Source organism: Poecilia formosa, unplaced genomic scaffold, assembly GCF_000485575.1.
Source record: "Poecilia formosa unplaced genomic scaffold, Poecilia_formosa-5.1.2 Scaffold6, whole genome shotgun sequence".
Lineage (NCBI taxonomy): Eukaryota > Metazoa > Chordata > Actinopteri > Cyprinodontiformes > Poeciliidae > Poecilia > Poecilia formosa.
Window position 1 is genome coordinate 163,218 of NW_006799945.1, and position 26,859 is coordinate 190,076.

The 26,859-nt window shown below is 40.0% G+C and overlaps 1 protein-coding gene across 1 annotated transcript in view; it reads left to right on the top strand.

Annotated features, from left to right (window-relative positions):
• The window catches only part of LOC103147292 (matrix metalloproteinase-17), an 84,215-nt gene that overhangs the window by 30,940 nt on the left and 26,416 nt on the right, over positions 1–26,859 (top strand). The window contains exons 2-4 of the mRNA XM_007565547.2: positions 2,700–2,832; positions 2,936–3,068; positions 18,307–18,593. Of these exons, the coding sequence (XP_007565609.1) occupies positions 2,700–2,832; positions 2,936–3,068; positions 18,307–18,593 (553 nt within the window). The remainder of the gene's footprint in view (positions 1–2,699; positions 2,833–2,935; positions 3,069–18,306; positions 18,594–26,859) is intronic.

Sequence of the window (26,859 nt, forward strand, 5' to 3'; positions counted from 1 at the left end):
GGCTCCCACCTTAATCAAATGAGAAATACATTGTCATCAGGTTCAGCGCTATGGCAGGTTTAGCCAAAATGTTATTTTTCTATATTGATTCCCTGACTCATAAAGAGCAACACACATCTGTCTTGTTTGTATGGCATGCACTCTTATTTTTTATATTTTGAACATGTTTTTCAGGGTGCCATTTTGCTACCGCAGACAAATTTGTTACCCAACATTCCTGGGGTGCTTATAAACAGCCAGTGCTTTGTTATTGTCTATATGTTTAATCATATAGGCTAAAAGGGGTTTAAAATTAGAAGAAAATAAGGAAGATACTTTTTACTGTTTCTTTAGTAGTACATTAAGACTGTACTTCTATTTTGACTCAAATAACTGGATTTAGATGTTGGAGTTTAGATACAACAAACCCCCACCTATTCATAATTCACATATTTGCATATTTTTTTCTGTAGAACAGAACTCCAAATTGTTTGTGAAAATACTTCTGGTTTTAGAGCGTCTGAAAAGCGACCATAGTGCTCATTGTGAGAGGAAGCACAGAGAGATATCTAAAATACTTCTGGTCTCAATGGCACATATGTAATATGAATGATTTAAGACACTTAATTTCGCAAACTGTCAATTCATACAGCCCTTTCAGCTTATGTTCTCTCACCTCCCCATTTGACTTTCACGTCATATTATTTCCAGAAACTTTGGTTTGTTAGCTTCTGCAGTGTTATAGAGGGTTCAGTTCAGTTCTTGTGTCGATTCTTACAAGCCCCTTTGGACAGACGGTGAAGCAAAGCATGAAGAGGTAAAAACTTGGCAGAGCAGCACTTCTGTAAACCTGAAGTCATTGGGTAAATGGGATTTTCCCAGCATTGTCATTACAGAGGGGGTGCCTTGCTATCGATCTGTGTCACTCACCTCCAATGAGTGCTGATCAAAAACCTATTTAAAATCTGCCTTTTCTGATTAGCTGTCAGATCATGACGATGGAGGAGGAGGGGAATTTAATGGAGCAGAGACAAATAAAGGTAGGAGGAAAAGAAAGAGAAGCTGGGAAAATGGAGACAATAGCAGTGAGAGAGGAGAATGAAACTTACCTCCCATACCTCCATCTTATGAGTTCCAAACCAATTGATTGTATTGTCATTTTGCCCATTAGATATTATGCCTCTTAGGCATGGCAGTATAAATTTATTATTTAAAATTTAAGATTTGCTTTGATCATTTTTCAACCTTGCTACTTTATATGTCTGCATGAAACAGCTTATATTGGCTGCATCTCTAGTATGCTTTCATATGAAATCAAACAACTTATTGGTGAAGAGAAACACATACAAAATATTGGCGTGCACTTAAAGGACAAATGCGTTTTTTGAAAGTTTTCTTTTCAGTTATGTTGATGCATATTTAACAATATGCAAAGTCAAAAATAAATGTGGTGTTTATATGGATGTCACAAGAAGCAATTGTCATTTCAAAATAGCGAAGTCTCCAGCTTGTGATTGGTTTGTTGATGAGGAGGACAAAATGTGTCAGAGAGCAGAAGTTGGAGAACTAACAGATTGGCACCCTTCCCAGGACTTGAAAAAGGTTACATGATGAGGCTGTATTTTGCCAATTTGTTGAAGGACCTCTTGTGACAAAAAAAAAAGAAACAAACAAACCAAATTGTTAATCAATCAACTGCCTGAATTCTAACAGTATTTATGTAGATGCTTTACTCTCTGCTCTGCAACTGACCCACCTGTGTACCAATTTTCTTCGAAACTCATAATGTACAGAGGTAGCATCTTGCTTTTCTACATATTATTAGCACAGTCATGACAGATTAATTGCATAAGATAATATAGCTATGATTTGTCATTTGATCGTCTGTTATGGTGATCAAATTAAATTATTCCATCTATGGTTAGTTTTCTGGTTTAGTGTTAAAAGTGGCTAGAAGGAAAATTGGAGTAGAAATGCACAGTTTGTCATTCATTCAGCTTACACACTGAAAAAAATGCTTCTACAGCTGAGTATTGTGGGTAAAGTTGTGGGGGACACATTTGAAGAAATTCATTCTTGATTAACTAAATAAAGAAACTCATCAAATAACCAAACATCCTAAAACATCACATTGTCTTACCTGATTTCTGGGGAAAATACACGTTTATTCCATTCCTTTACCCGAAAAAGGGTAAAGGAAAAGTATTTATTCTTTTTCTTTACCCAAAAAAGAATAAATACTGACAGTATTTATTCTAGACAGAATTGATCGCTGTGGTCCCTTGTTGAATGTGCAATTTTATCATTTATATTTGATAAAGTTCCTTCTGTTTCAGAGGCATTGCTCCAAACAGTCTTTTGTGTCAGAAATGCATATTTCCGCTGAGTAGCAATCAAAAGGTGGATGTTTCTTAATTTTAAGATTTTTAAGATTTTTTGGCACAAAAACATGATAAAGTTTTTCCATCAAGTTCTAAAGCGTTATCTATCTGCATATCAATTTAAACATGAATTGGGGTTTTGAAAAGTAGTGGTGTGAATCTGTGGTTGAGAAAGATTACACACGGATCCTGGGATCTTTATTTATATACAAACACATAGCAACACAGTATCCACAGACAGTAAAGCACAGGTGTTGCTATCTCAGCAGCTTTAGAGCTCTTTGAAATGCCTCAAATGAACTCCGCTGAACTTTGTATGCCTACTATTTTCATCTACAGGACTGGCTGAGTAAGTTTGGGTACCTCCCGCCTCCAGACCCAGTGACCGGACAGCTTCAGACAAAGGAGGCCTTGACCAAGGCTATTAAAGCCATGCAGAAGTTTGGAGGGCTGAAAGAGACTGGAGTTTTAGGTATGTTTTGCAAAATCTACCCATGTCTCAAATGTTACCTTGAACTTGGTTCACCACCTTGCTACCAAAATCCAAACCTCATACTTCTTTCTATTCTTCGCAGACCAAGCCACGTTAGGGTTGATGAAAACACCAAGGTGCTCCCTGCCAGACATGTCTCAGGCGGAGATGACAATGCGCAGAAAACGAAGTCCAACTCCTCAGAATAAATGGAATAAGAGGCATCTTTCCTGGAGGTAAGGCACAACCGACCATCTCCATTCGACAATAACTCCATCTTACATCATTCAATTTATTCCCGGCTTTACCTGGAATTGTGCCTTCATATATAGTGCAAACTGACATTATAAAGGAAGTATATCTAAATAAAAATAAAAGTCGTTTAATTGAAGCTTGCCAGCTCCAAAGTGTTTCCTTAGTGCATGTATCCTTGGAACAAAATCTAAGTAAAGATACTTTATAACTCCAACATTCTGACCAGAAAGATGTTAATAAAAGGGCAATGAGCATATCACCCCAGTAGGATACCTGTTTAAATTTCAGCATGAACCTCTCTCTCTCTTTGGATCAGAAAAGTACAGAAAGTCCATGAAAAGACTTGCAATAGAGTCATTTGATAAACTCACAGAATATTAAGTGGCAAGCTCATGCCAAAGTTTTAATTAAAAGATTTCTTCTCTGAAGTCACTCCAGTTTATCTTGAATTTCTTTCTGTCTTAGGGGAAGTATAATGCAATTAAAGCTAAACTCAACCCTTCCTGCTGTGTCAATGAACTTTGTTCTAAAGAAAATTAGGCTTAGGTAAATTCACTTAAAGGAAAGTCTGCCTAAACTGGTTGATATGTGTGACATGAGCTGTTATCTAAAAGATAAAATGCTCTAGAGCAATCAGGATATCCCATCAGCAGAGACTAACTGTACAACAGTGCTTTGAGATTTTAAAATTGTATGCATATTCATAATCACCCACAGGGGGACGTACCTCTGGATTCATCACATTCATCTTGCTCGGGGCTGAGCAAGATGATGGCTGCAGCTCAGACAGATTGCCAGTCAAATACACATAAAGACAACCATGCAAACTCTCATTATGTTCAATTTAGTATCATCAGTAACTCTATTATCCCTATCATTGGACTATGGGAGGAAACATGGCTATCAGGGAACCTGCAGTTGCATTTCTTTACAAAAGTGCTCCTAAAGCGTTATTTGGAATGTAAACAGCGTCACGCAAACAGGCTGCTATGATTTAAACCCCAGTGCGCTCAGGGATGAGAGTTATGCAGTGACCTTTCAGGCAGTCTCGGCAGCCATTTTTTTCCTGCTCCTTCATAGCGTCTGTTTTCTCACCTGCACATTGCTGTTTGGCAGCTGATCAATAACAAATAACCCATATGACACCAGACTTACGGTGGGACATTCATCAAGAAGACTGCCCTTTAATAATATTAAAATCACCATCTGTGATTTTGAGAAATGGCATATTTATATATCTGCCTCATATTAAAGCATTTATATTATCTGATGCAATTTTGTTTTCAATGGTTTTTGCTTGCTGTTTCCAACCAACAAGAATCTCATATTGCCCAATGAGAAGTGTTACCATAGATGTCGATTGGAGTCAAAGTTAATTTAAGTTTTCTTTTTTTACATTGCTGTTAATGGCAGATCTTCCTAAACCTAAGACTTGCAAACAGTTCATTCTGTATTTTATTGTGTAGGGCTGAATGTAAAGACAGAAGATAAGCATTACCTTTAAAAAAGGGTCTATGTTTAGAAAAAGAGCTATTTTTCTTCCTCTCAGAGGTATCCAGACTAAAGTGCATGAAATTGTGTCACCTTATGAAAAATATAGCAGGATATTTTGCCTTGAAACAGTAGAGGTAGAAAGTATCTCTTCAAGTCAGTACATATGTAACATACACATGTGAATTGGGGAACAGGGAAATCCAAAATACACCTTCACAAATGAAGTATACATTCCCCTGTGCAGATGTGTGCTTTCCTCCTGGTGGACTTTAACTTTCATTTCCTCCTTTGTACTCCTGCCAATCATGCAGCTCTCCTGTCAACGTGCTACACACTAAAATAAGACAGCCGTGTCTTCAGTCCGATGAAACGCTTTCATATTCACAGCAGTTGGATTTGTAAAAGTGAACAGAGGAACCGTTGTGGGTTATGTACCGGGCTCTAATCCGGAGAGATTTTCACGTGTGGCAGATTTGAAGAAAATCCTTTGTATTCTGCTCAGATTGGCCCGGCAGTTTTCTCTGTCTCCTCCCTTTGGTGTTAAGTGGATGTTGTTCCACTTGCATGCCCATCACCTCGCGGCCTGGTTTCATGATGCAACATTTAACAATACCTCTGCTTTATCACAATACATGTGAAAGTAAAATCTAGGAATTGTGATAAAGTAAAGCTATGATTAATGATGAATGACCGAGGTGTAACCTGACACAAATAATAAATGTTCTTGCAGTGATGCAACACTTCAGAGAGATCACAAAAGATAACTGTTTTCAATCGCCATGAAATATATTTTGTTTTTCAATCTTAGTTTGCGTTAGAAAGTAATTTTCCATTGGCGAACTCAAGTGGGGGAACAGAAGAATGAGATAAAATGAAACAAAAACCAAACATACAAAAACAAAACTCTTTTATAATATTACCGTATGTCTTAGGTGTATATTTTAAAGGAAAAATTTGAACCCACTTCAAAACATAACATTCTCTGTATCTGTTCAAAAAGTTTGTTCACATTTAGCTTAGTATATATTGTGTAAAAAAAGCTAAAAGTAAGCAAGATACTAATTACTTCCAATTAATGTCTAGATTTAAAAATAATAATAATATTGGTGTTGTAGTCAAGACCAAGTAAGACAAAGACAACTTTGATGAGACACGCCCCAAAATGAAAAAAAAAAAAAACATTTCTGTAATCATAATAATGTAGTTATTGCTGCAAAGTTTAAAGAATATCTAAAAGTAGCTGCTCATTAACCAGCTAACCTGACAACACTTCAGTCTAACTGACTGTTCTAGCTGCCCTTTCACAATATTTAGGTGAAACCAAACTAGTATGTAAGCAGACTCCCAACTACATTCCACCTGTCCAATAAATCTGACAAGCTGGTAACAAGTTGAAAATAGATAAATCTGAAGAGGCCATACATCTGGCTAACATTAACTCCCTTGCCAATAGCTAAAAGCAGAGTAGATGCAGGTAGAGTTCTTTCTTTGTGTACTTTACATTAAAAACATACATATATTTGCACATGACAATGTTTCTTTCTGCCTGTTGCTTTCTTGTCCATCTCACCTTTACATCCTTGGTATCTACGGGCACAAATGGCAGCGTTGACATTTTTAAACTATTAGTCGTCTGAGAAAAAAATAAAATAAATTAAGACCTGGACATTTGAAACTGACAGAAGATCAAAGCTATCTGGTGTCATGGTACCAAAACATCAAAAACAAACTCCACACTTTCAGCATTCAAAATAACGGAGCTACTTGAATTAATAAAATTCATATTCACAATTGATCTGATCAATTGTCTATGTATCATCAATAGCCTGAAGTATCCCAGCAAAAAGAAAACAAGTAAGGTTCACAAAGGCCAAGGTAAATTTGAAGAACTTCACCATACAAGGAGAGGTTCTGTAAGTGATATTTTATTTTGAAACACTATTTTCACATAACATTTGGGATATAGTGGAAACTACAATATATATGTTTCTTTATTTATTTGTTTTACCGGTTGGCATAATAAACTGAATTTAAACCCAAGGTAATGTATTGTCTGTCTGGAAAAATGTTACTTATTTGTTGATGTATCTGAGTATTTAAATTTGGCCGGTTTAAGGGCCTTGATTTGAACTGCAACCTATTGGTACAAGATGGTTTGATTACAAGTAGAAAATGGAGCTAGAAAAGTAATATGAAACAAAGGGTAAGCGCGAAATGGCAGAACAAAGTGACCCACGGCCTATCCAGTTTTGTTCGGATATTATGATCTGCATAACATTGTAAAAATAGTAGTTGTAAACAACTTGTCTTTCACATGTACATTATGTCCGTCCTTGCAGATGCCTTCTTAAAATAAATTTGTCTTGAATACTAATGCTTGAGAAGTTCTGCAGAATGCATTTAGAAATTTACTGAGAAAGGGATGGTCATTATTTTCAGTACAGAATGTAAAATGTTGCACATAATGGAATTACCTAATCAAACGGAAGTTTGAAGCATTATCTGCGTGTATTTAATTAAAACAGCCCATTTACTTACAGCAGGAAGTACAGGATCGCCCACTCCCTCCTGATTCAGCTCGCCACAGCACAATTGACAAGAGGCTGATTGGCACTTCATGCTCTTCTCTGCTTGTTCTCACGTGTCATTCACATCATTATGTTCTGAAAATGTGGAAAAAGTTTGTGCTCAGTGGTTGTTATTTCACAGAAAGGAAGAAAGGATAAATGGCTCAGGCGAGTAACTATTCATTCGCTGGATGTAAATTCAAACAATGTCTTTTTCTTAATCGAAATAAGTAAATGATTTTATTTTTTTCCTGATGGCGTCTGAGAGCTTTTGTGACGAGGCTGAGCCCTTAATCCCAATTTAACTCCACTCTGCCTTTTCCGTTTTTTTCCCGCTTCTCCACAGTCTGTTTGGTCGAGTGTGTCGCTGACATTAAAAGCTGAGTGGTGTAATGGCTCACTGTTAGCCCATTACCTCATATTGTTGGGCCATTATCACAGCAGACAGCCTGGCAGTCATTAGCAGCTTGACTGATAACTCACACAGATAGGTGTAGCCAGCTGAGCGAAGAGGCACAATGAAGGGGTGGAGGATGAGAGAAGGTGGAGGAGGACGGAGGGGGTAGGGGGGGGAACATGAGGAGGAAGCTGTCTAATTTAATTTATTTCCCAAATGTAATAAAATAGTTAAGTTTTACTTGTAACTTGGACTCCACACTCATCAAGACTCATCTCTCCATTGACTTGCCTTCCTTTTCATCAAATAAATCAACTAAGTCCAAAAATGAACAGTACTTAATGACTAGAAATCTGCAGGTGGGAATCCAAATAGCTCTTTGCAAAGAACAGAGTATAATTATGATAATTTCATTTTCCGAATGTTAGTCTGTGTTTTTTCCCCTTCGCTTCATGCTGGCAAACGTTCAAAAATATTTTAGCAATACAGACTTACTTTGGTTCGTATTAATATTATCTTGTAATTCAATTACAATTAGGAACCTCTGAGGAGCATGTCTGTTAAGCAACTGGTTTGCTAATATGTTTTCTTTGTGTTGCTTTAGAAAGAGCAGCATGATAGAAAAATGTACAATATTTGGTCCAATAAGCTCTTGGAAACTACTTCTGAATTAAACAATTTTATCATAATCATCATCACAAAACCTCATCTCAAGGGACTACAAAAAAAAAAGTAATTTTAATCCAGACCTACTTTGCAAACCGTGAATCAGGTTCAGTTTTTAAATTAGTTTAAAACACCCACAACATAAAGCAAACATTAGATTAACATCCAGATTAAAACATTAGTTACCAGCCTGTGCTGAATAAACAAAAAAAAAATTGGTTTAAGAGAATATTAGAGAATATTTATTGAAAATGAATTTTTGCTGCAGAATCATCTGAGCTCTGAGGCACAGGCTTCAAAATCCTGCCAGTCAGATTGACAGGTTAGTACTGGCAAACCCGGTCAAATATTGAGAAGCTATTTTCAATATTAATGAAGGGATGAGAAATCCTAACACAATTATAAATATCATCAATACTAGATTCACTTAACGGAATAATGGAAAAGAAAATTGATTAGTTGGTTTTTTTTAGTGGCAACACCAAAACTTTAAGCTTTGAACTGTTTCTGCACGTTGCAATCCTTCTTATCTTTACCATTGATCGATGTGTGTCTTTTTCAGAAGTTTTTCAGTCTTTAGCCAAAGCAAAGCCCCTTATCTCTCTTCTAACTGCTCATTTATCATTTCCCTGCTGTCACTTTAGGCCACTAACCTGTGAAATTACTTGGTAGAGCCTTAAGTATAATCACGCTGTCATCTCATTAGAAACTTGTCAAAAATATATATTATTTTTATATTTTAAATCACCGTCACAGAGCTGGTGAGGGAAGAATGGAAGATAGACAACAGGGAGACAAAGAAAAAGGCAAGCAATATGTTTTTGTCTCTTTTTTTTAGCAGGGGGAGAGATTTCAGCACAGCCTTTTAATAAAACGTCTTTTATCTTCAGCCTGATTGACGCGGCTTGTGAGTGTGTTTGCAAGAATGCCAGCAGCAGTTTTCAGTGCTTGTTTCTCGTCCGTTTGTCTTACATGCAGGTATAAATGCACACGAGCATGCATGACCGTTACCATTTGACCACCCGTTTGTCAGGTTATGTCTGCAAAAGGGTAGGGAAGGATGAAATGAGATGATTGGGTCCCTCAGTCTCTGTACCTGTGTGTACTTTTTATCATCACTTCTGATGTCTGTGGAGTACTGAAGCCACAGGAGGCAGGAACCTGCAGAGGAGATGAAGGCAGGGGACAGCAAAAAAATCTTACAAGGTTTTTTGTTTTTTACTGCTCTTGCTCTTTTTTTTCCCCTCCTGCCACATTTTATCTGAATCATAACTGACAGTGGAGATGTTCAGAAGAAGCAAGTCGCATGTAAATGAATGTCATTCAGGTGAAATGTGACACGAAAATCTGCGTGTGTGTCTATATCTGAGAAAGCATGCAAACATTTACCTCCCACTGATCCCCGGTTTCCTCTGACTCATTTGTCAAACCAAGGTGAGACTCACGTCTCGGAATTAAGTAGGTCAGGAAAATGAAGTCATCACTAATCAGGCTTCTGCACATCCAGCTAATTTCAAAGTCGCTTTAATCCCTTTTACCCTGACATTTATTGCAGGAAGTTAGAGGGGTTCATCGGAAACCTATACTCAAAATTCTTGAGCTTCCCGCTGCAATTGGAGGACTAAACAACTCGCAATACGCTCCTTCAGGTTGATCCTGCGTTACTTTGGGAGAGAAATTTGAGTCTCAGTCTATGTAGTTCATCCATCCATTGTCTACACCTGCTTGCTTACAAGTCAGGTCATCTTCTGCCAGTCTCCAGGTGCGCAGTGTACAGGTTGGCAGTACGTCACTGGATCAGATTCATCCCAGGTTACTTCAGTAACTAGAGAGGTCAGAGGTCTTCCATGCAGAGTCTTTCAGGTTTAGCTTTTTATTTTGTAGAAATTCTGGGAACTGAGTCGCTTTTTTTTTTTTTAATGCATTGATTGTGATAAATGAGGTTTGAAAGCAAGGGCGCATTATGACATTTTAACAATAACTTGAATTGTTTGACAAACCGACGCTCAACTTCACGCTCTCTTCCCACATCCACTCGCCCTCACCTCATGTTGTCTATCCCTCCATCCACCTTAAGCACTTACTAAACCTTTTTTCATCCAATACATCCATGCAATCCTTTTCATCCTGCTTTTCACTCTACTCTCTTTTCGCCTTATCTTACTTGTATCCTTTTTAAAAATCCCTTCTTATTCCCATTATTTCTCGTTATCATCCCTTTTTATCCCAGTCATTCACTACATCCACTTTTCATGAGCGTTTTTTTATCCCGCTCATCCCTCTTCATTCACTCGATAGGCTTTTGCCTCATTTATCTTATTTCCCCCTTTTTTACAACCACTTCTCCTCCCGTTCCTCATTCTTTATGACTGGATCAGTCTTCTGTTCCTGTTTGTCCCTTTCACCCATACATCACATTTTTACACACACCTTTTACCCCATTCTTCCTAACCTTTCCTCACTCATTACCTTTTTCACACTCTATTTAACCCCATCGCTTTATAAGTCACTTTTTCATCCCTCTTTGCTTTGTGACCTCTTTTTGATCCTCTCCACACTTCCCACGCCTCTTTACAACTCCTTTTCATCTATAACTCCTCCTTCTTTATGACTTGTTTTTATTTCACTCATCCTTGTTTTTATCCTTTCTTCCCTGTTCATTCCACCTTTTACACAAACAGTTCTGCTCATATCAGACTCTTTTACCACATGCATTCTGTGCTGCTGTTGATGGTCCTCATCTCTCTTTATAACCCTTTATAGTCCAGCCTATCTGCTTGTTTTTAATTTGATCTGTTTTTACTAACCTTTTTAATCTCATTTATTCTGTTCAAGAGTTTTTATGACAATTTTTCTCAATTCGCTTCATCCCATTTTATTCTATTCATTCTTTACAACCTGGTTTAATCCCTCTTCTCCTTCATATGTTTCATCCCTCTCTACTTTCTCCTTCCCTTTACATTTTCATCATTCTTTATGGACTTTTTTTATTCCCCTCATTTACCTTGTCCATTTCTTTTTCATAAAAAGAACATTTTGTTCACTTCATGCTACTCACCCCACTTTACAATCTTTTTGCATCACCTTACTTCCCTACTTTCCCTCTCATAACCCCATTTCATTTTACTTTACATGACCCCCCATCGTTTTTATCCTACTTGCCCTCCCTGATCCTTCCTTTCACCACTTCTTAGTAATCATTTACTTCTATTTTTTTAAAAACAGGGACTTATTTCCAATTGATCGGAGTTCCAAAAAGTTTCCAAATGAAAATACTTTGAAACTCTTAATCTATGAAAATTTAATTTGCTTTACCAAGCATAAATCAATTCAACACATTGTCCTTGTTCATTCCTATCAATATCTCTTGCAATTTCTGGCTTCCTTTTTTCTGGGTTGACCTTACTAGAGAGCCACTGACACAAAACCATGTGTGTGTGATACAGATCTCATCATGTGCAACGCTTCACCAGCTTCCACTATAAGTTTCCATTAAACCGCAAAGTTCAACCTTCTCGTCCGTCTATTGCCTCACTTCCTCTCCTCTCATTGCTGGTGAAGTCAAATCGATGTGATAAAGTTGCTTTTCTGCTTTGCCCGTTTCCTTTATGCACCATATCACCATGCTGCCCCCTCCGTGCTTCACTATCATCACATTATTTGTTGGAGTATACAAACTCCCGCAAAAACATTCTGCTCCTGAACAAAACTGTGAATGAATCCAAAAGGAAAACATTATTCTCCATCGTCAGTAACTGACTCAGACCAAGTTAAACTAATGCATTTTCACATTTAACCTTTGGGCCTTTCTTTTTTTTTAAATCTATGGGCTTTGTAAATGGTCTGCGTTTGTTTAGGAAATGAAATCTACTACTTTTCAGTTTAGAAATAATACAGTCATCGAGGTCGCACAGATTTGAATCTGTTTTCTCCGCTTCACTGAAAACCCAACACGCTTCATTTCTGGGGGGGTGTACAGGCTGCCCTCACCATCTGGAGGAGCTTGTTGCATTCTGTGCTGAATAGTAATGTGTCGTTTCCTGACATAAGCAGACTTTTCAGCTGTTTTGGAAATGCACTTTTTTGGAATTAAAAGCATTATGTAATCATGATGCTTAGGATTAGTATTTCCCTTCAAATGAACCTTAAATGTTTAGCTGAGATCTCTAAGTCTTTAAATATTCATCATTTGACTTTTTCCCCACTTTTGTTTCACTACAGTACACATTGCACTGCTTTTCTGCACCAGATACATCTTTAGCAAAGGTTGTGAGGAACATTTTAAGTTTGGTGAGAAATGAAGGCATCAGCCCGTCTGTCAGAGATAGAAATGTGCCTGTGTGATCACTGATCCATCTGATTGGAGTAGCCGGGAGAAATGCTGAAACAAGGACGACGTCTTTCTCTTGGAGAACACACAGCATTATTCTCACTAAAGTTAGAGCCGTGGTACATGGAGCCATAGGGAGTTGTCAGAAATATGACTGCAATAGGAAAGTTGCTGCGTTTCTGCTTATTGCTCTCTGTTTTGCTTACTCTCCTGGCATCCTTACCGCTTACATTATTTTCCTTTTTTTTCTGACAATTGGTCATGTATTGCATGTATTTTGTATAAGATTCATATATATTTAAAATCCCATAACTTGAGTTGATCAACGCAGATATATGGAAGCATGTTAATAACCAGTTTTACTTTGCTAAACACACTTTGTATCGAGCCTCACTCAGATGATTTAGGATTTAGATTCAATGTGGGACATAGTGATTGCCTTTAAAACAGGTTTGAAGTGTCATAAAGAGTATGATCTTCTTAAAGAGACAAATGCCCAATTCCAGTTTCAAGGCATCTTATTTTGAGCTCAAATTTCTTGAGTTATTTTTGATATATAGAACACTTTTACAACAAATGAAGGTAACACAGTTGCTTTATTGTGCAGTATGAAATTACGCTATGTCCCTTCAAAGTACATAATACCACTCCATTTGAGGTTTACTTCAGTAAAGTTCAGGGGGAACTTTTCTGTATTCACCCACTTTTTTTGACAAAAAACGACGGCAGGAAACGTCATTCAAACACATGAATCATCAGAACTTGTTGAAAAGTTATTTTTGATCAGGATTTTAACACAAAGAGAACAATTTTCTTATTATTTTTTGACAGGAAATAAGGTCTGAATAGATAAGAAAAAAGAAGAAGAAAGAGAACTGGCATAACACTCCTTGTAGGGATTGTTTGTAGTGTCAGAATTTCTGCCTGAGCCTATTTGTGACCTCAATATTTACAACCATATTCATAGTTTGCATTTGACACCTTCACAGCTAGATCAGCTTGTTCAAAAGCATCAGAAATAATGAGGCTTTTGTTGTGTGTGCTATGAAGAACACAAAGGAAGCAACATTCTCAGCTGTATGGCCTTTAGTCCTCTAGAACACAGAAATATGTTCTTTTATTCAATGCCGCATAAACAATAACAATGTTTTCTCTGGCCGGGACATTTCATACTTCACAAGAATTCAAGTGCAGAACTTGTGGGAATTGTCATAGTTTTTTTCTTTTCCTAATGAATGACATTTTGCTTCTGTCAGACTTAGGAGGGGCTAATTTCCCTGTCCTTGCAAAATAATTGTTGGCTTTCATTCCTGAATGATTTATGACACCTGTGATTGGTGACACAAAGGAGGTTGTTCTGAAGCTCAACAAGATAACATTATGAAAGAATGCTACCGCAATATTTTTTACACATATTAATTTTAATTTATCAGTATTTGAAAATTCTTTCACAGCGTGATTTATTGATTTATTTCGTTCTGGAGTTAATCTGCACATTTTGCACCAAAACACATTTATCTCTAAGACAGAACCTGTCTCCATCATGACTGTACCTTCTCATGTTTGACATATTGGCTGATTTTTGTTATTTTGTTCATAATGAGACAATCTAATGCATTCAGTTTGAGATGTTGCTTGAAAATGCATCCACAGATGTGTCTCCCCTTTACATAAGAGTTGGGAATTAACTAAAAGCTTGCATTGTGTGTCTAAAATGACATAGTAATTTTAGTGCATGTAACTTCAAACTTCAAAGTTGGAATAAAGTAGCAAAGAATCTTAAAAGATTATTATTATTATTATTATTATTATTATTATTATTATTATTATTATACTGAACCACTGCCAAGACGTGCCGAACTTGATCGTGTTGTTCTTGCAAATCACAGTTGCTGCTTTTCATTAAAACCCACCAGTCTGTTGTTGCATTGCAATATTTTAATATGAGGCAACACTAAGACATTAAATTCAAGGTAATGTAGTTTACACTTCACAGAGCTGCGCCAAGCAGCTTACACTTTACAGAGCTGCACTAAGCTCTGTGAAGTGTAAACTACAGCTCATTCAAGGCTGGAATTATTACTCGATTGCAGCCATTTTAATTCGTGGGACTACAGTTCACTTTTTTTATTCGAGACTTTGCCTTCCATTTGATTTGTCTATTTAATTTGTGGGCTAGTTTTAAAACCATTTTAAATCCTTCCACAATGCCAAACACATGGAAAACGTCACATTTCCCCAGCTGTAAAAAGTCTGTCTTCAGTTTTCCTTTTCTACCGGTAGGGATATAAACATGTAGCATGTTTTTTTTTTCTTATCTATCATTTTATCCAGGCATCCTGGTGAAAATAACTTTATATGTTTGCATTATTAGGCATTGGTGCATTTTTAGGAATTACAATAGGATTTTGTATGTGTTACAGTGGTGCAATACAACCTGTCTTACTGTTATAGTATTCTAGACTTGTACATGTAGAAAGCTAGGACATTCTGCACTGTTACAGCGCAATAATGAAACCTCCGAGAGGTTTCATTATTACCGATTATATCAATGGACAAGACAGATTTGTTTAGCTTTATTTGTGGCTAGGTTGTTTGTATTTCACAACCTGATAATGTAGAATTATTTTTATCCAGTTTCCTGTTCCAATTAGGTAATCTAGTTCTCTGAAATGAAGCTGACACACATTCAGAGGAGAGCAAATCTGGTTTCTTGAAAAAGGAGGGATTAAAATACCAACTAAACAGGCCGAATTAACGCAGGATTTATGAATAGAACTTAAGCTCACATGAATATATACTTACCTTCATCTCACCCCTTATAATACACATTAGCTGTCATCCAGATTTGGCTTTTTCCTTTTCAGTGTTCTTGTCTTTTCCTTTATGTAAATTGCAGTAGAAGTGAGTAATGCAGGTGTTCTGACAGATGGTTGCTGAAGCTTTGGTGCAGGTATGAGCGAAGCTGAGACTCAGAATGTGGGCACTCGCCCACTTTCGCTTTGCATATTGTGTGTTGGGCATGTTTTCCCTTCAGACTTAACTCCTGTTAGAGTTTGCATAATGTAACTGCTTAAAGGTAGGACCTCTGACCTTACAATACTACAATTTTAATTCTGATGTCTGCATTTAAAAATGAGTCTGTGAATCTACATTTATGCTTTTATTGTATGATTAGATGAAAGATGCAACAGTGGAATAAGATGTTGAACTTACTATAATACTAATTAGCTCACCAGTACCATGTATCTAAATTGAAATTTTTGCACGGCCTGTACATTGTTGTATATTTATATTGTGCAAACCAACAATGTATTGAGTTTTAAGGCCGTTTCCACTACATGAAGTGCCTTGTATGTTTGCGAACGTATCTACCCTTGTTTTGCATTCACAAACTTGAAAAGTATGCTATATGTTGGATTAAGCATGTGATATCCCTAAAATCTTGTTATAAAGAGAGTCTATCTATTAGTGGGGTGGTTAATCTTCCAGCGGCACAGTGATTCTACAGCCAGAGCCATAATGAAACTGTTCAGATGAAAGCATAGTTGAGAATCTTTCACAAGACTTTAAAACAATTGGAATGAGACGTTCTTCATCAATTTTGACTGAGCTTGGGCTACTTTGTAAAAAGAAAAAAAAATAATATCTGCAAAAATATCCATCTCCAGACCGGCAAAGTTAGTAGAGACAGTATTCCAAAGAACTGCAGCAAAAGGGGTTTATGCAATGTATTGACTCGGGCTGACTGGGCTGTTTTGTGTTGATTTATCAGGTGGAATCCCATCAAAACACGGCAAGAGTTGTGGTCCTAGTTGACAAAATGTGAAAAAGCAAGAAGAATGGCTGTTTTTGCAGGACAATATAGTTCCAGTTATTTTTTCAGCACTTTTTTTAAAGCATTTTCTGAGTCTGTCTTGTTTGTGCATGTTTTTTGCATTGATAAGTCACAACTTTCTCTCACTTCAGTGATTTCCGAGCAGATTGAAAGCTAGTTGAGGCAGAGATCACTCCGCTGATATTTTTTTGTCACTGATTAAATGTCCCACGGCAGCCTGTAACAACCGCACGGCTCCATAGTTTTAGACCGAAATACACTTGCAGGGACACGGAAAGCAAGTCCCTCACACAGAAGCAAAGGCGTAGAAGGATGTAAAGACCAATGAGTGGAAAGGAAATACATTGGATGAAAGGGACCATCAAAGAATTGAAAAATGGAAAACTTTGCATGATGTCTGATTGGTTTTCAGTTTGTACATGTCCCATTTCTGTTGTAGCAGTCAGAAAGAAAAAGGCTGCAGAGCTTTGGAGGTGATGTGAGGAAGAATGAAAACTTAATAAGGAAATGGGAAAGATGGGAAAAGAACTTATGAGTTGTTCCCAAAAGCTGACTCTATAATCTCTTCAAAGGCACATTGTATGCTCAGCATATTATGTGTAAGCAGCAGGAGCACCTGAGCATGAAATACTGAAGCCAACGGTACTGCTAGAAATATGCAAACAGGACTTTTTGTGCAGCTCTCCACCAGTGGCAAACATTGTGTAGTTGACCTTTGCTGCTTTAAATTCAGAGCAATTTCTATCCATCTCCTTAGCTGCCAGCCTTTCTTGCATTTCATCCTATTTTTCTGCTTCTTTGGCGGCACTTTCTATCACTTTTCTTAATCCGTGAGCCTGTAGGCAGATTGGGAATTGACAACATTTTCCATCTACCTTAAACCTGTATATTTAGGATAAAGGCATAACAATGAAACTAAATGCATACAATCCAAATTACAAGATTTGTGAGAAAACAGTTCCTCTTGTTTTTGTTTTTCAAGACAAAGCATAATTAATTAGTTTGCATTTGACATCGTCCGTGGTTAACATTGTATAACATTCAGACAGTTCAGTTAAACACACTTGACGGGTGTGCATAATGGCACCACTTTCAGATCAGATGGTGCGAATGTAACACATCCTACAGTCGTCAGTCGGCTGTTTAACTTCAATGGAACGGCAGGAGCTGCAGACAGTAAAAGCAAGAACGACTCAATATATCCATTTCTTTACATGTTTAAATCTACTTCGCCTGATTAGATTAGCGACAACATTTCACTTTTTATCAAAACCTTACATTTTGAGTTCTACGTTACAGTGAGCGTGCAGATGTGGTTGAGCTCTGAAGCATTAACAGAAACCCTGATGGGGATGGGTACAAATATAAATGAATCTTTTATTGCAGTAACGTAAAGTTGAACTGACAAATCCATCTTTAAATGAATTTTAAGAAGATTCGTGTTTTTAACTTTTTAATGTTTAATTTCCTAACGTACGAAGATAAACGTAGTTCTGACTTGATGGCATGCTCTCTTATCCTTCCCATTTTGTAAAGTAATTAATCGGAATTGGTATCTCTGTGTGCCAGAATCAATATGATTTTTTTTTTATGATAGCTTCATTTTAAGACAGTTTACACATTTAATGGACTGCTATTCATGTTGAAGTGATCTTTGTTCATGTCACAATATGAAGAACTTGATTTCTCTGCTTCAAGAATAATTCTCTCACTTACATGACGATGCCCTCTTTTAAGCATTGATGTTAACCTTACAAGTTTCCCAAACGCTGCTTTACTTCATTTCTTCCCTGCTTTACTTTGTTAATATGCCAAGTCTAACCTTCTGTTTCTTGTGAGCCATCCTATTTCACTCTTTCCATCTTAGTTCCCTTTTCTGCTCATCTATTCTCTTACATCTAAGATGTGTCCTTTGTTTTCTTTTCAGAGTGAGGACCTACCCAAAGGATTCAGCCCTACTTGGCAGGGACACAGTTCGGGCCCTCATGTACTATGCTTTGAAGGTCTGGAGCGACATCGCGCCTCTAAATTTCCACGAGGTGGCCGGCAGCAACGCAGACATTCAGATCGACTTCACCAAAGCAGACCATAATGATGGATATCCCTTCGATGGGCCTGGGGGAACAGTGGCACACGCCTTTTTCCCTGGAGAGAGGTTCACCGCTGGGGATACACACTTTGATGATGATGAGCCCTGGACCTTCAGATCACCAGGTGGGAAACATTTTAATGTAACATGATTTTTAAAGTGGACCTAATGCAGGAAAGAAAAAGAAAAAAACTAATAATTACGCTTTGCAGCCTCAAATGAAACTTGGTGCACTGGTTCTCAAAGAAGTTAAAACTTGTTGTTGGTCCCTCATTTCAGGTGCTTTTCCTGGTCATGCCCAACTTCAAACTTAGGACGCATTCACACCAGTCCTCTTTAGTCCACTTCAGTCAAACTCTACTTGGTTAGCCTAGAAAATCTGGTTCATCTGGAGAGGTGTGAATGAGAATCTCACTTCTGAATAGCAAGATGCTGATTTAAAAAAAAAAACAACAAAAAACAATATGACTGAGGTGTGAGTAATGTGTTTACAGCCACATTTAGATAAAGCACAGCTTACCCAACATTTCTTACCTAAATTGTTGCATAAAAGCTTTCGTTGAACTTTCTCATTGTGTTGTTTCCTGTTTCCTGCATTTTGATCAATTGAAGGTTCTTGTTTAATTGAGAACACTCACTTCATTGTGTTTTGCTTTCCTAGTTTCTACAACAAAACTTCTATAGTAAGAGTTTGAAAGTATGAAGAGATGATTTACTGTCGACTTTTTGTGTTTCACTTTATGTCAGAAGAGGTCTAATCTACACTGTAGAAAGTCAAGCTGTGATTTTTGAACATACACATGTTGGAAACCTACTATGTGCATCTATCTAGTTCAGGATTTGGCCTCGTTTTGCCCTCAGTACTATGGTAATCTTTCATGGTAAAATTTGAGCAAGATGTTCAATTGTTATTAGCTTTTCTGAGAGATTTTGATTTTGATGCTTGTTGAAATCATACAGTAGCTTCAAATAGAGTTTATCTACAGCTAATCCATCATTAAAATCTCCAGTTCCACTGAATTTCATAGGTGCTTTGCTGGTTTGAGATTTGGTGATTGTGGAGATCACTTGGGCTCAGTGAATTAATTCTCATATTAAAGAAACTGGCTTAAAAGGATTTAAGTCAGCAGTCTGCACTAAGGGACATAAAGAGTGCAAAGAAAATAGCCCTCAAACTCTTATACCACCAACTTGAACCACTGTCATAAGAAGATAAGCGTAGTCAGAACTATGCTTACCAGAATGAATCTGTTTTTATATCGTTTATGCTAAATTCGACCAGCTGAATCCCATGGCTGGACTTAAAACGTGTTTTCAACAAGTTATTGTCCATTTCTGTGAGCCTCGGTTTTATTTTCTTACCTGACCATAGTAGTATTTTTCTCTAGCCCTTCTGTCTCAGTGTTTACATTGAGTATTCAGAGATTACCTTCCACGTAGGCCTGTCACGATAAACGATAACTCAATTAATCGCACGATAAATTAAACTTATCGACCTCATTTTAATTATCGGCTTTATCGTCTCTTCCTGCCTTTTTTCTTTCTGTTGATGACACTGAATGAAAAAAGGCTCAGCTCCGGTGCTCTCCACTGACCCTCCCTTCCTCATTTCCTTAGTGTAATGTCCAGCGCACACTACACGAGTTGTCGGCTGATTGTCGGCCGACAATCTTTTTGTAGTCATTTTCGAAACCTGAGACCACACATTAGCTGACAGAAATCCTAGGTATAACGGTTCGATCGGGTTCGATCGGGCCTTGTGGTGTCCAGCCACATGGGCACAAAATAATGGCTACAAGTCCAGTTAACGAATTTTAAAATCAGGCATTAATCAATGCTTTATTAGAATCTACCTATGATGCATGTGGCTAGAGTCAGCGTAAAGTTCTGACTGAATGAAAATCATTATAACCTATTTATGTCACGTTAACGAAGAACAGCTGAAAGGTTACTGGGTTTATCAATTGTGGTAGCGATTTGGCTCCAACTCCTCCCCTTGTCATTTCTATATTCTTTGCACGAAACGTTGAATATTAATATTAATTTATTAATATTAATGTTGTTTCCACATATCATCTCCAGTGTCTGCTGGACTTCGATTTACCGTAACTCACCACACACTGCAGGATGATCGGTTACGAAATCACCAGCGACAATCTTAGATCGGCCAACAATCTAAGATTATTGAAAGGGGAAAATAGGGGCAAAAAATCGTGTAGTATGAACTACTGCATTAGGTAGTCGGATGTGCCCATCTTCTCTATTTAAATCTAGTGATCACTGAAGGGCAATACAGTCTACAGACTTCATAATCTGCACTCTTTTGGCTGAATTAAGTATTTATTTCCAATTTGGCTTTATGTTTAGTTTTTATTCAAATATGTTTTTTGTTCATGGAGACTGAGAATCCATTTTATTTTTGTTTTTGGTTGTTTTGTTTATTTAGTTTATCAGTTGAGTGTTATGTGTTCTTTTGAAAATAAAGTGTATCTATCTATGGCAGGAAATCGCATGCATTATTACGTCATTTCCATTAAATCAGTGTCAAAAAGGTCTTGAAACAATATTATTGTTTATCGCAATAATTTTTTAGACAATTAATCGCTCAGCAAAATTTGTTATCGTGACAGGCCTACTTCCACGTACTTTGGAAGGTGAGAGTGATTTTTTTTAGTCACTGCTGCTTTTCTGTCATCTTTAACAAGTGTGTGCATGCCTGTCTGACCTTTGACATCAGCAAGGCATTTTTGCATTCCAATCAGAAATTTCTTTTCACTTCACTTTTTCCCTCATTTTTGAGCATCCTCTATAAATATTAGAAATACTTGTGCATGAATATCCCAGCAGATCTGCAGTTTTGAGAAATCTGGCACGTCTGTTGGGAAACAACAACCTTGCTGTCACTTTTCTCCTTTTCTGATCCTTGGTTTGAGCTTCAGCAAACTGTCTTCGCTAATTGCACTAAATTGCTACCATACAGTTAGCTCTTTTACATGTACTCAATGAAGCCATTGAGTACATGTTGTGACGCTACCATGTGTTGGGGATTAGAGAAGTTTGGTTGAAAGTGGAATGCATTTTCTTTTAACATTTGCTTTTCTAGAATATACTTTGGTTGGGCTCAACACCTCATAGGTGATGTGGAAAACTTTGATCTTAAAATGTTCAAAATTCTGCATCCTGGCATTTACTCACTCTTTACTTTGTCACGTATCGCCCTCCTACACATTCATAGAGAGGATGCAGCTCATCCCCCATGGCAACAGCACTTAAAAAGAGGACAGTGTGTTAAACCACAGTGACTAAAACTCCTCCCAAGGAAATTTTTTATCTTTTCAATTTGTCTTAGCTAATTGAAATAATCACAAGTCAGCATCTGTGGATAATTTGGTCATTTGGATTTTCTTGTGTACTTTTGCTATTTTTACTTATTGTTTTTACTTACATACTTTTGAAATAAAATAGAGAAAATGAGTAAATTCATAAATGTGCCCAGAGTGCCTCTCATCTGGGTGAAGGGCTGCAACCTCATACACTTGTCTAAATGTCTGAGGTTTCTTTGTGTGTTGTTTTGGATGAGTTGTACTGAAATATGGGGATTTCCCTCTGGCATTAATAAAGTACAATCATTCATTCATATGTGAGGCATTAATGCACTGATTTGTTAACTGTCTACTTAGAGAGAAAAAAGAAAAAGACTAAAGTGTTCCCCTGTGTGATATCAGTGCAATTTTTGTGTCATTGTGATCCCAGAGCTGTAAATTACCTAACAGGAGATCTCTGTTGCAAACAGGCTTTTGTAGTTGTTGTTGTTGTTGTTTGTTTTTGGTCCCATGCTTTAACTGGGAGGTTTGTGAGTGACCTTAACAATACAGTCACAAAAATCTAGGCTTTTTTATGCAAATCTTTTTTGCAAAACATCTTGGTGGACCCAAAAGTACAAGAAGAGATAAGATTGGAGTGGACCATAAATCTCACTAAGAGGCAGGAATTTTCAAATACCATTGAAATGGTCTAACATAAACATTTGTGCAACCAGTGTGTAACACGCTATTTTGGAAAGCAAGTAAAGGTATAATACAAATTCAGTTAATCGCAATATACAGTAGAATAAGCTGTCTAATTTTGCAGGTTTTTTCTTCTGTTTGTCAGTGAGGTCCATCTATCCATCCATCCATCCATCCATCCATCCATCCATCCATCCATCCATCCATCCATCCATCCATCCATCCATCCATCCNAAAGGTATAATACAAATTCAGTTAATCGCAATATACAGTAGAATAAGCTGTCTAATTTTGCAGGTTTTTTCTTCTGTTTGTCAGTGAGGTCCATCCATCCATCCATTTTCTTCCGTTTATCCGGGGTCGGGTCGCGGGGGCAGCAGCTTCAGAAGGGAGGCCCAGACTTCACTGTCCCCAGCCACTTCTTCCAGCTTCTCCGGGGGAACCCCAAAGCGTTCCCAGGCCAGCCGAGAGACATAGTCCCCCCAGCGTGTCCTGGGTCTTCCCTGGGACCTCCTCCCGGTGGGACGTGCCCATAACACCTCCCCAGGGAGGCATCCAGGAGGCATCCTTACCAGATGCCCAAGCCACCTCAATTGGCTCCTCTCGACGTGGAGGAGCAGCGGCTCTACTCTGAGTCCCTCCCGGATGGCCGAGCTTCTCACCCCATCTCTAAGGGAGAGCCCAGCCACCCTGCGGAGGAAACCCATTTCGGCCACTTGTATCCGTGATCTTGTTCTTTCGGTCATGACCCAAAGCTCATGACCATAGATGAGGGTGGGAATGTAGATCGACTGGTAAATAGAGAGTTTTGCTTTTTGACTCAGCTCTCTCTTCACCACGACGGACCAGTGCAGCGCCCGTTTCACGTCAGACGCTGTCCCAATCCGCCTGTCGATCTCCTGCTCCCTTCTTCCCTCATTCGTGAACAAGATCCCCAGATACTTAAATCCTCCACTTGAGGCAGGACGACCCCCCTGACACGGAGAAGGCACTCTACCCTTTTCCGGCTCAAGACCATGGCCTCAGATTTGGAGGCACTAAGTTTCATCCCGGCCGCTTCACACTAGGCCGCGAACCGCTCCAGTGAGAGCTGCAGATCACGATCTGATGAAGCCAACAGGATCCTAAGGCCACCAAAATGGATCCCCTCAACACCTCGGCTGCTCCTAGAAATTCTGTCCATAAAAGTAATGAATAGAATCAGTGACAAAGGGCAGCCTTGGCGGAGTCCAACTCTCACTGGAAACGAGCCCGACTTACTGCCGGCAATGCGGACCAGACTCTGGCACCGGTCATACAGGGACCTGACAGCCCGTATGAAAGGGCCCGGTACCCCATACTCCCGGAGAAACCCCCACAAAGCCCCCCTAGGGACACAGTCGAACGCCTTCTCCAAGTCCACAAAACACATGTAGACTGGTTGGGCGAACTCCCATGCACCCTCCAGGACCCTTCTGTGGGTGTAGAGCTGGTCCAGTGTTCCATAACCAGGACGAAAATGACACTGCACTTCCTGAATCTGAGGTTTGACTATCCAATGGACCCTCCTCTCCAGGACCCCTGAATAGACCTTACCAGGGAGGCTTAAGAGTGTGACCCCCTCGGGTCCCCTTTTTTAAACAGGGGGACCACCACCCCAGTCTGCCAATCCAGGGGAACTGCCCCTGATGTCCATGCGATATTGCAGAAAGCCAACACAACCCTACAACATCCAGAGCCTTAAGGAACTCCAGACGGATCTCATCCACCCCCGGGGCCCTGCCACCGAGGAGCTTTTTGACCACCTTGGCGACCTCGTCCCCAGAGATTGGAGAGCCCAACCCAGAGTCCCCAGGCTCAGCTTCCTCAGCAGAAGGCATGTTGGTGGGATTGAGGAAGTCTTCGAAGTATCCCGCCCACCGGCCCACAACGTTCCGAGTTGAGGTCAGCAGCACACCACCCCCACTATATACAGAGTTGGTGCTGCACTGCTTCCCCCTCCTGAGACGCCAGATGGTGGACCAGAATCTCTTCGAAGCCATACAGAAGTCTTTCTCCAAGGCCTCTCCAAACTCCTCCTACGCCCAAGTTTTTGCCTCAGCGACCACCTCAGCATGCCGCTTCGCACACCGGTACCCATAAGCTGCTTCTGGAGTCCCACATGCCAAAAAGACCTGATAGGACTCCTTCTTCAGCTTGACAGCATCCCTCACTGAAGGTGTCCACCAACGGGTTCAAGGGTTGCCGCCGCGACAGGCACCAACAACCTTGCGGCCACAGATCCAATAAGCCGCCTCGGCAATGGAGGCACGGAACATGGTCCACTCAGGCTCAATGTCCCCCACCCCTCCTGGGACGTGTTCGAAGTTCTGCCGGAGATGGGAGTTAAAGCTCCGTCTCACAGGGGACTCCGCCAGATGTTCCCAGCAGACCCTCACTACACGTTTGGGTCTGCCAGGTCTGACCGGCTTCCTCCCCCATCACCGGAGCCAACTCATCACCAGGTAGTGGTCAGTGGACAGCACCGCACCTCTCTTCACCCGAGTGTCCAAGACATACAGCCACAGATCTGATGAAACAATGACAAAATCGTTCATCGAACTGCGGCCTAGGGTGTCCTGGTGCCAAGTGCACATATGGACACCCTTATGCCTGAACATGGTGTTCGTGATGGACAATCCATGACGAGCACAGAAGTCCAACAACAAAACACCACTCAAGTTCAGATCGGGGGGGACTTTCCTCCCAACCACGCCCCTTCAGGTCTCACTGTCATTGCCCACGTGAGCGTTGAAGTCCCCCAGTAGAACAAGGGAGTCCCCAGGAGGGGCACTTTCCAGTACCCCCTCTAAGGACTCCAACAAGGGTGGGTAATCTGAACTGTTGTTCGGCCCGTAAGCACAGACAACAGTCAGAACCCGTCCCCCCACCCTCTCATTCACCGGGGTAAGCCCCAATGTACAGGCACCAAGATGGGGGGCAACAAATATGCCCACTCCTGCACGGTCCCTCTCACCATGGGCAACTCCAGAGTGGAAGTACGTCCAGCCCCTCTCAAGGAGACCAGTTCCAGAACCAGAGCCTTGCGTTGAGGTGAGGCCGACTATTTCTAGCCAGAACCTCTCAGCCTCGCACACTAGCTCCAGTTCCTTCCCCACCAGAGAGGTGACGTTCCACATCCCAAGAGCCAGCTTCTGCAGCTGAGGATCAGACCGCCAGGGTCTCCTCCCTCGGCTGCCGCCCGTAACACATTGCACCCGACTCCTTTGGCCCCTCTGACAGATGGTGACCCCATTGGAAGGGGGACCCACGTCTTCTCTTCGGGCTGAGCCTGGTCGGGCTCCATGGGTAAAAGCCCGGCCACCAGGCGCTCGCCATCGTGCCCCACCTCCAGGCCTGGCTCCAGAGTGGGAGCATCCGAGTGAGGGAATGCCAGATCAAAAGTTATTGTCCATCATAAGGGGTCTTCAGGCTATGCTTTGTCTGGTTCCTCACCTAGGACCTGTCTGCCTTCGGTGACCCTACCAGGGGCATGAAGCCCCAGACTACGTAACTCCTAGGATCATTGGGACACTCAAACCCCGCCACCACAATAAGGTGGCAGCCCAAGGAGAGGTGTCAGTGAGGTCATAATTTCAATATTCAATTTATGGAAAAAAAAAAAAAAAAAAAAAAAAAAACATTTGTAATTTCACAATTATCATCTTGCATGCCTCACATTATGAGAGATGTTCAAAGAGAGAAACAGGCAAGACAAAAAATGGATGATGATTCACTCTTCTTGTAATGACAGTAATATTGCTCCTTCTGCAGCTACAGACTGAAAGTGTTTTATCAGTCCCAGTTTCAGANAATTGGCTCCTCTTGACGTGGAGGAGCAGCGGCTCTACTCTGAGTCCCTCCCGGATGGCCGAGTTTCTCACCCTATCTCTAAGGGAGAGCCCAGCCATCCTGTGGAGGAAACCCATTTCGGCCGCTTGTATCCGTGATCTTGTTCTTTCGGTCATGACCCAAACCTCATGACCATAGATGAGGGTGGGAACGTAGATCGACCGGTAGATCGAGAGTTTCACTTTTTGACTCAGCTCTCTCTTCACCACGACGGACTTGTACAGCGCCCATTTCACGGCAGACGCTGCCCCTATCCGCCTCGCACACTAGCTCCAGTTCCTTCCCCACCAGAGAGGTGACGTTCCACGTCCCAAGAGCCAGCTTCTGCAGCCGAGGATCAGACCGCCAGGGTCCCCTCCCTCGGCTGCCGCCCGTAACACATTGCACCCGACTCCTTTGGCCCCTCTGACAGGTGGTGACCCCATTGGAAGGGGGGACCCATGTCTTCTCTTCGGGCTGATGATGATTCACTCTTCTTGTAATGACAGTAATATTGCTCCTTCTGCAGCTACAG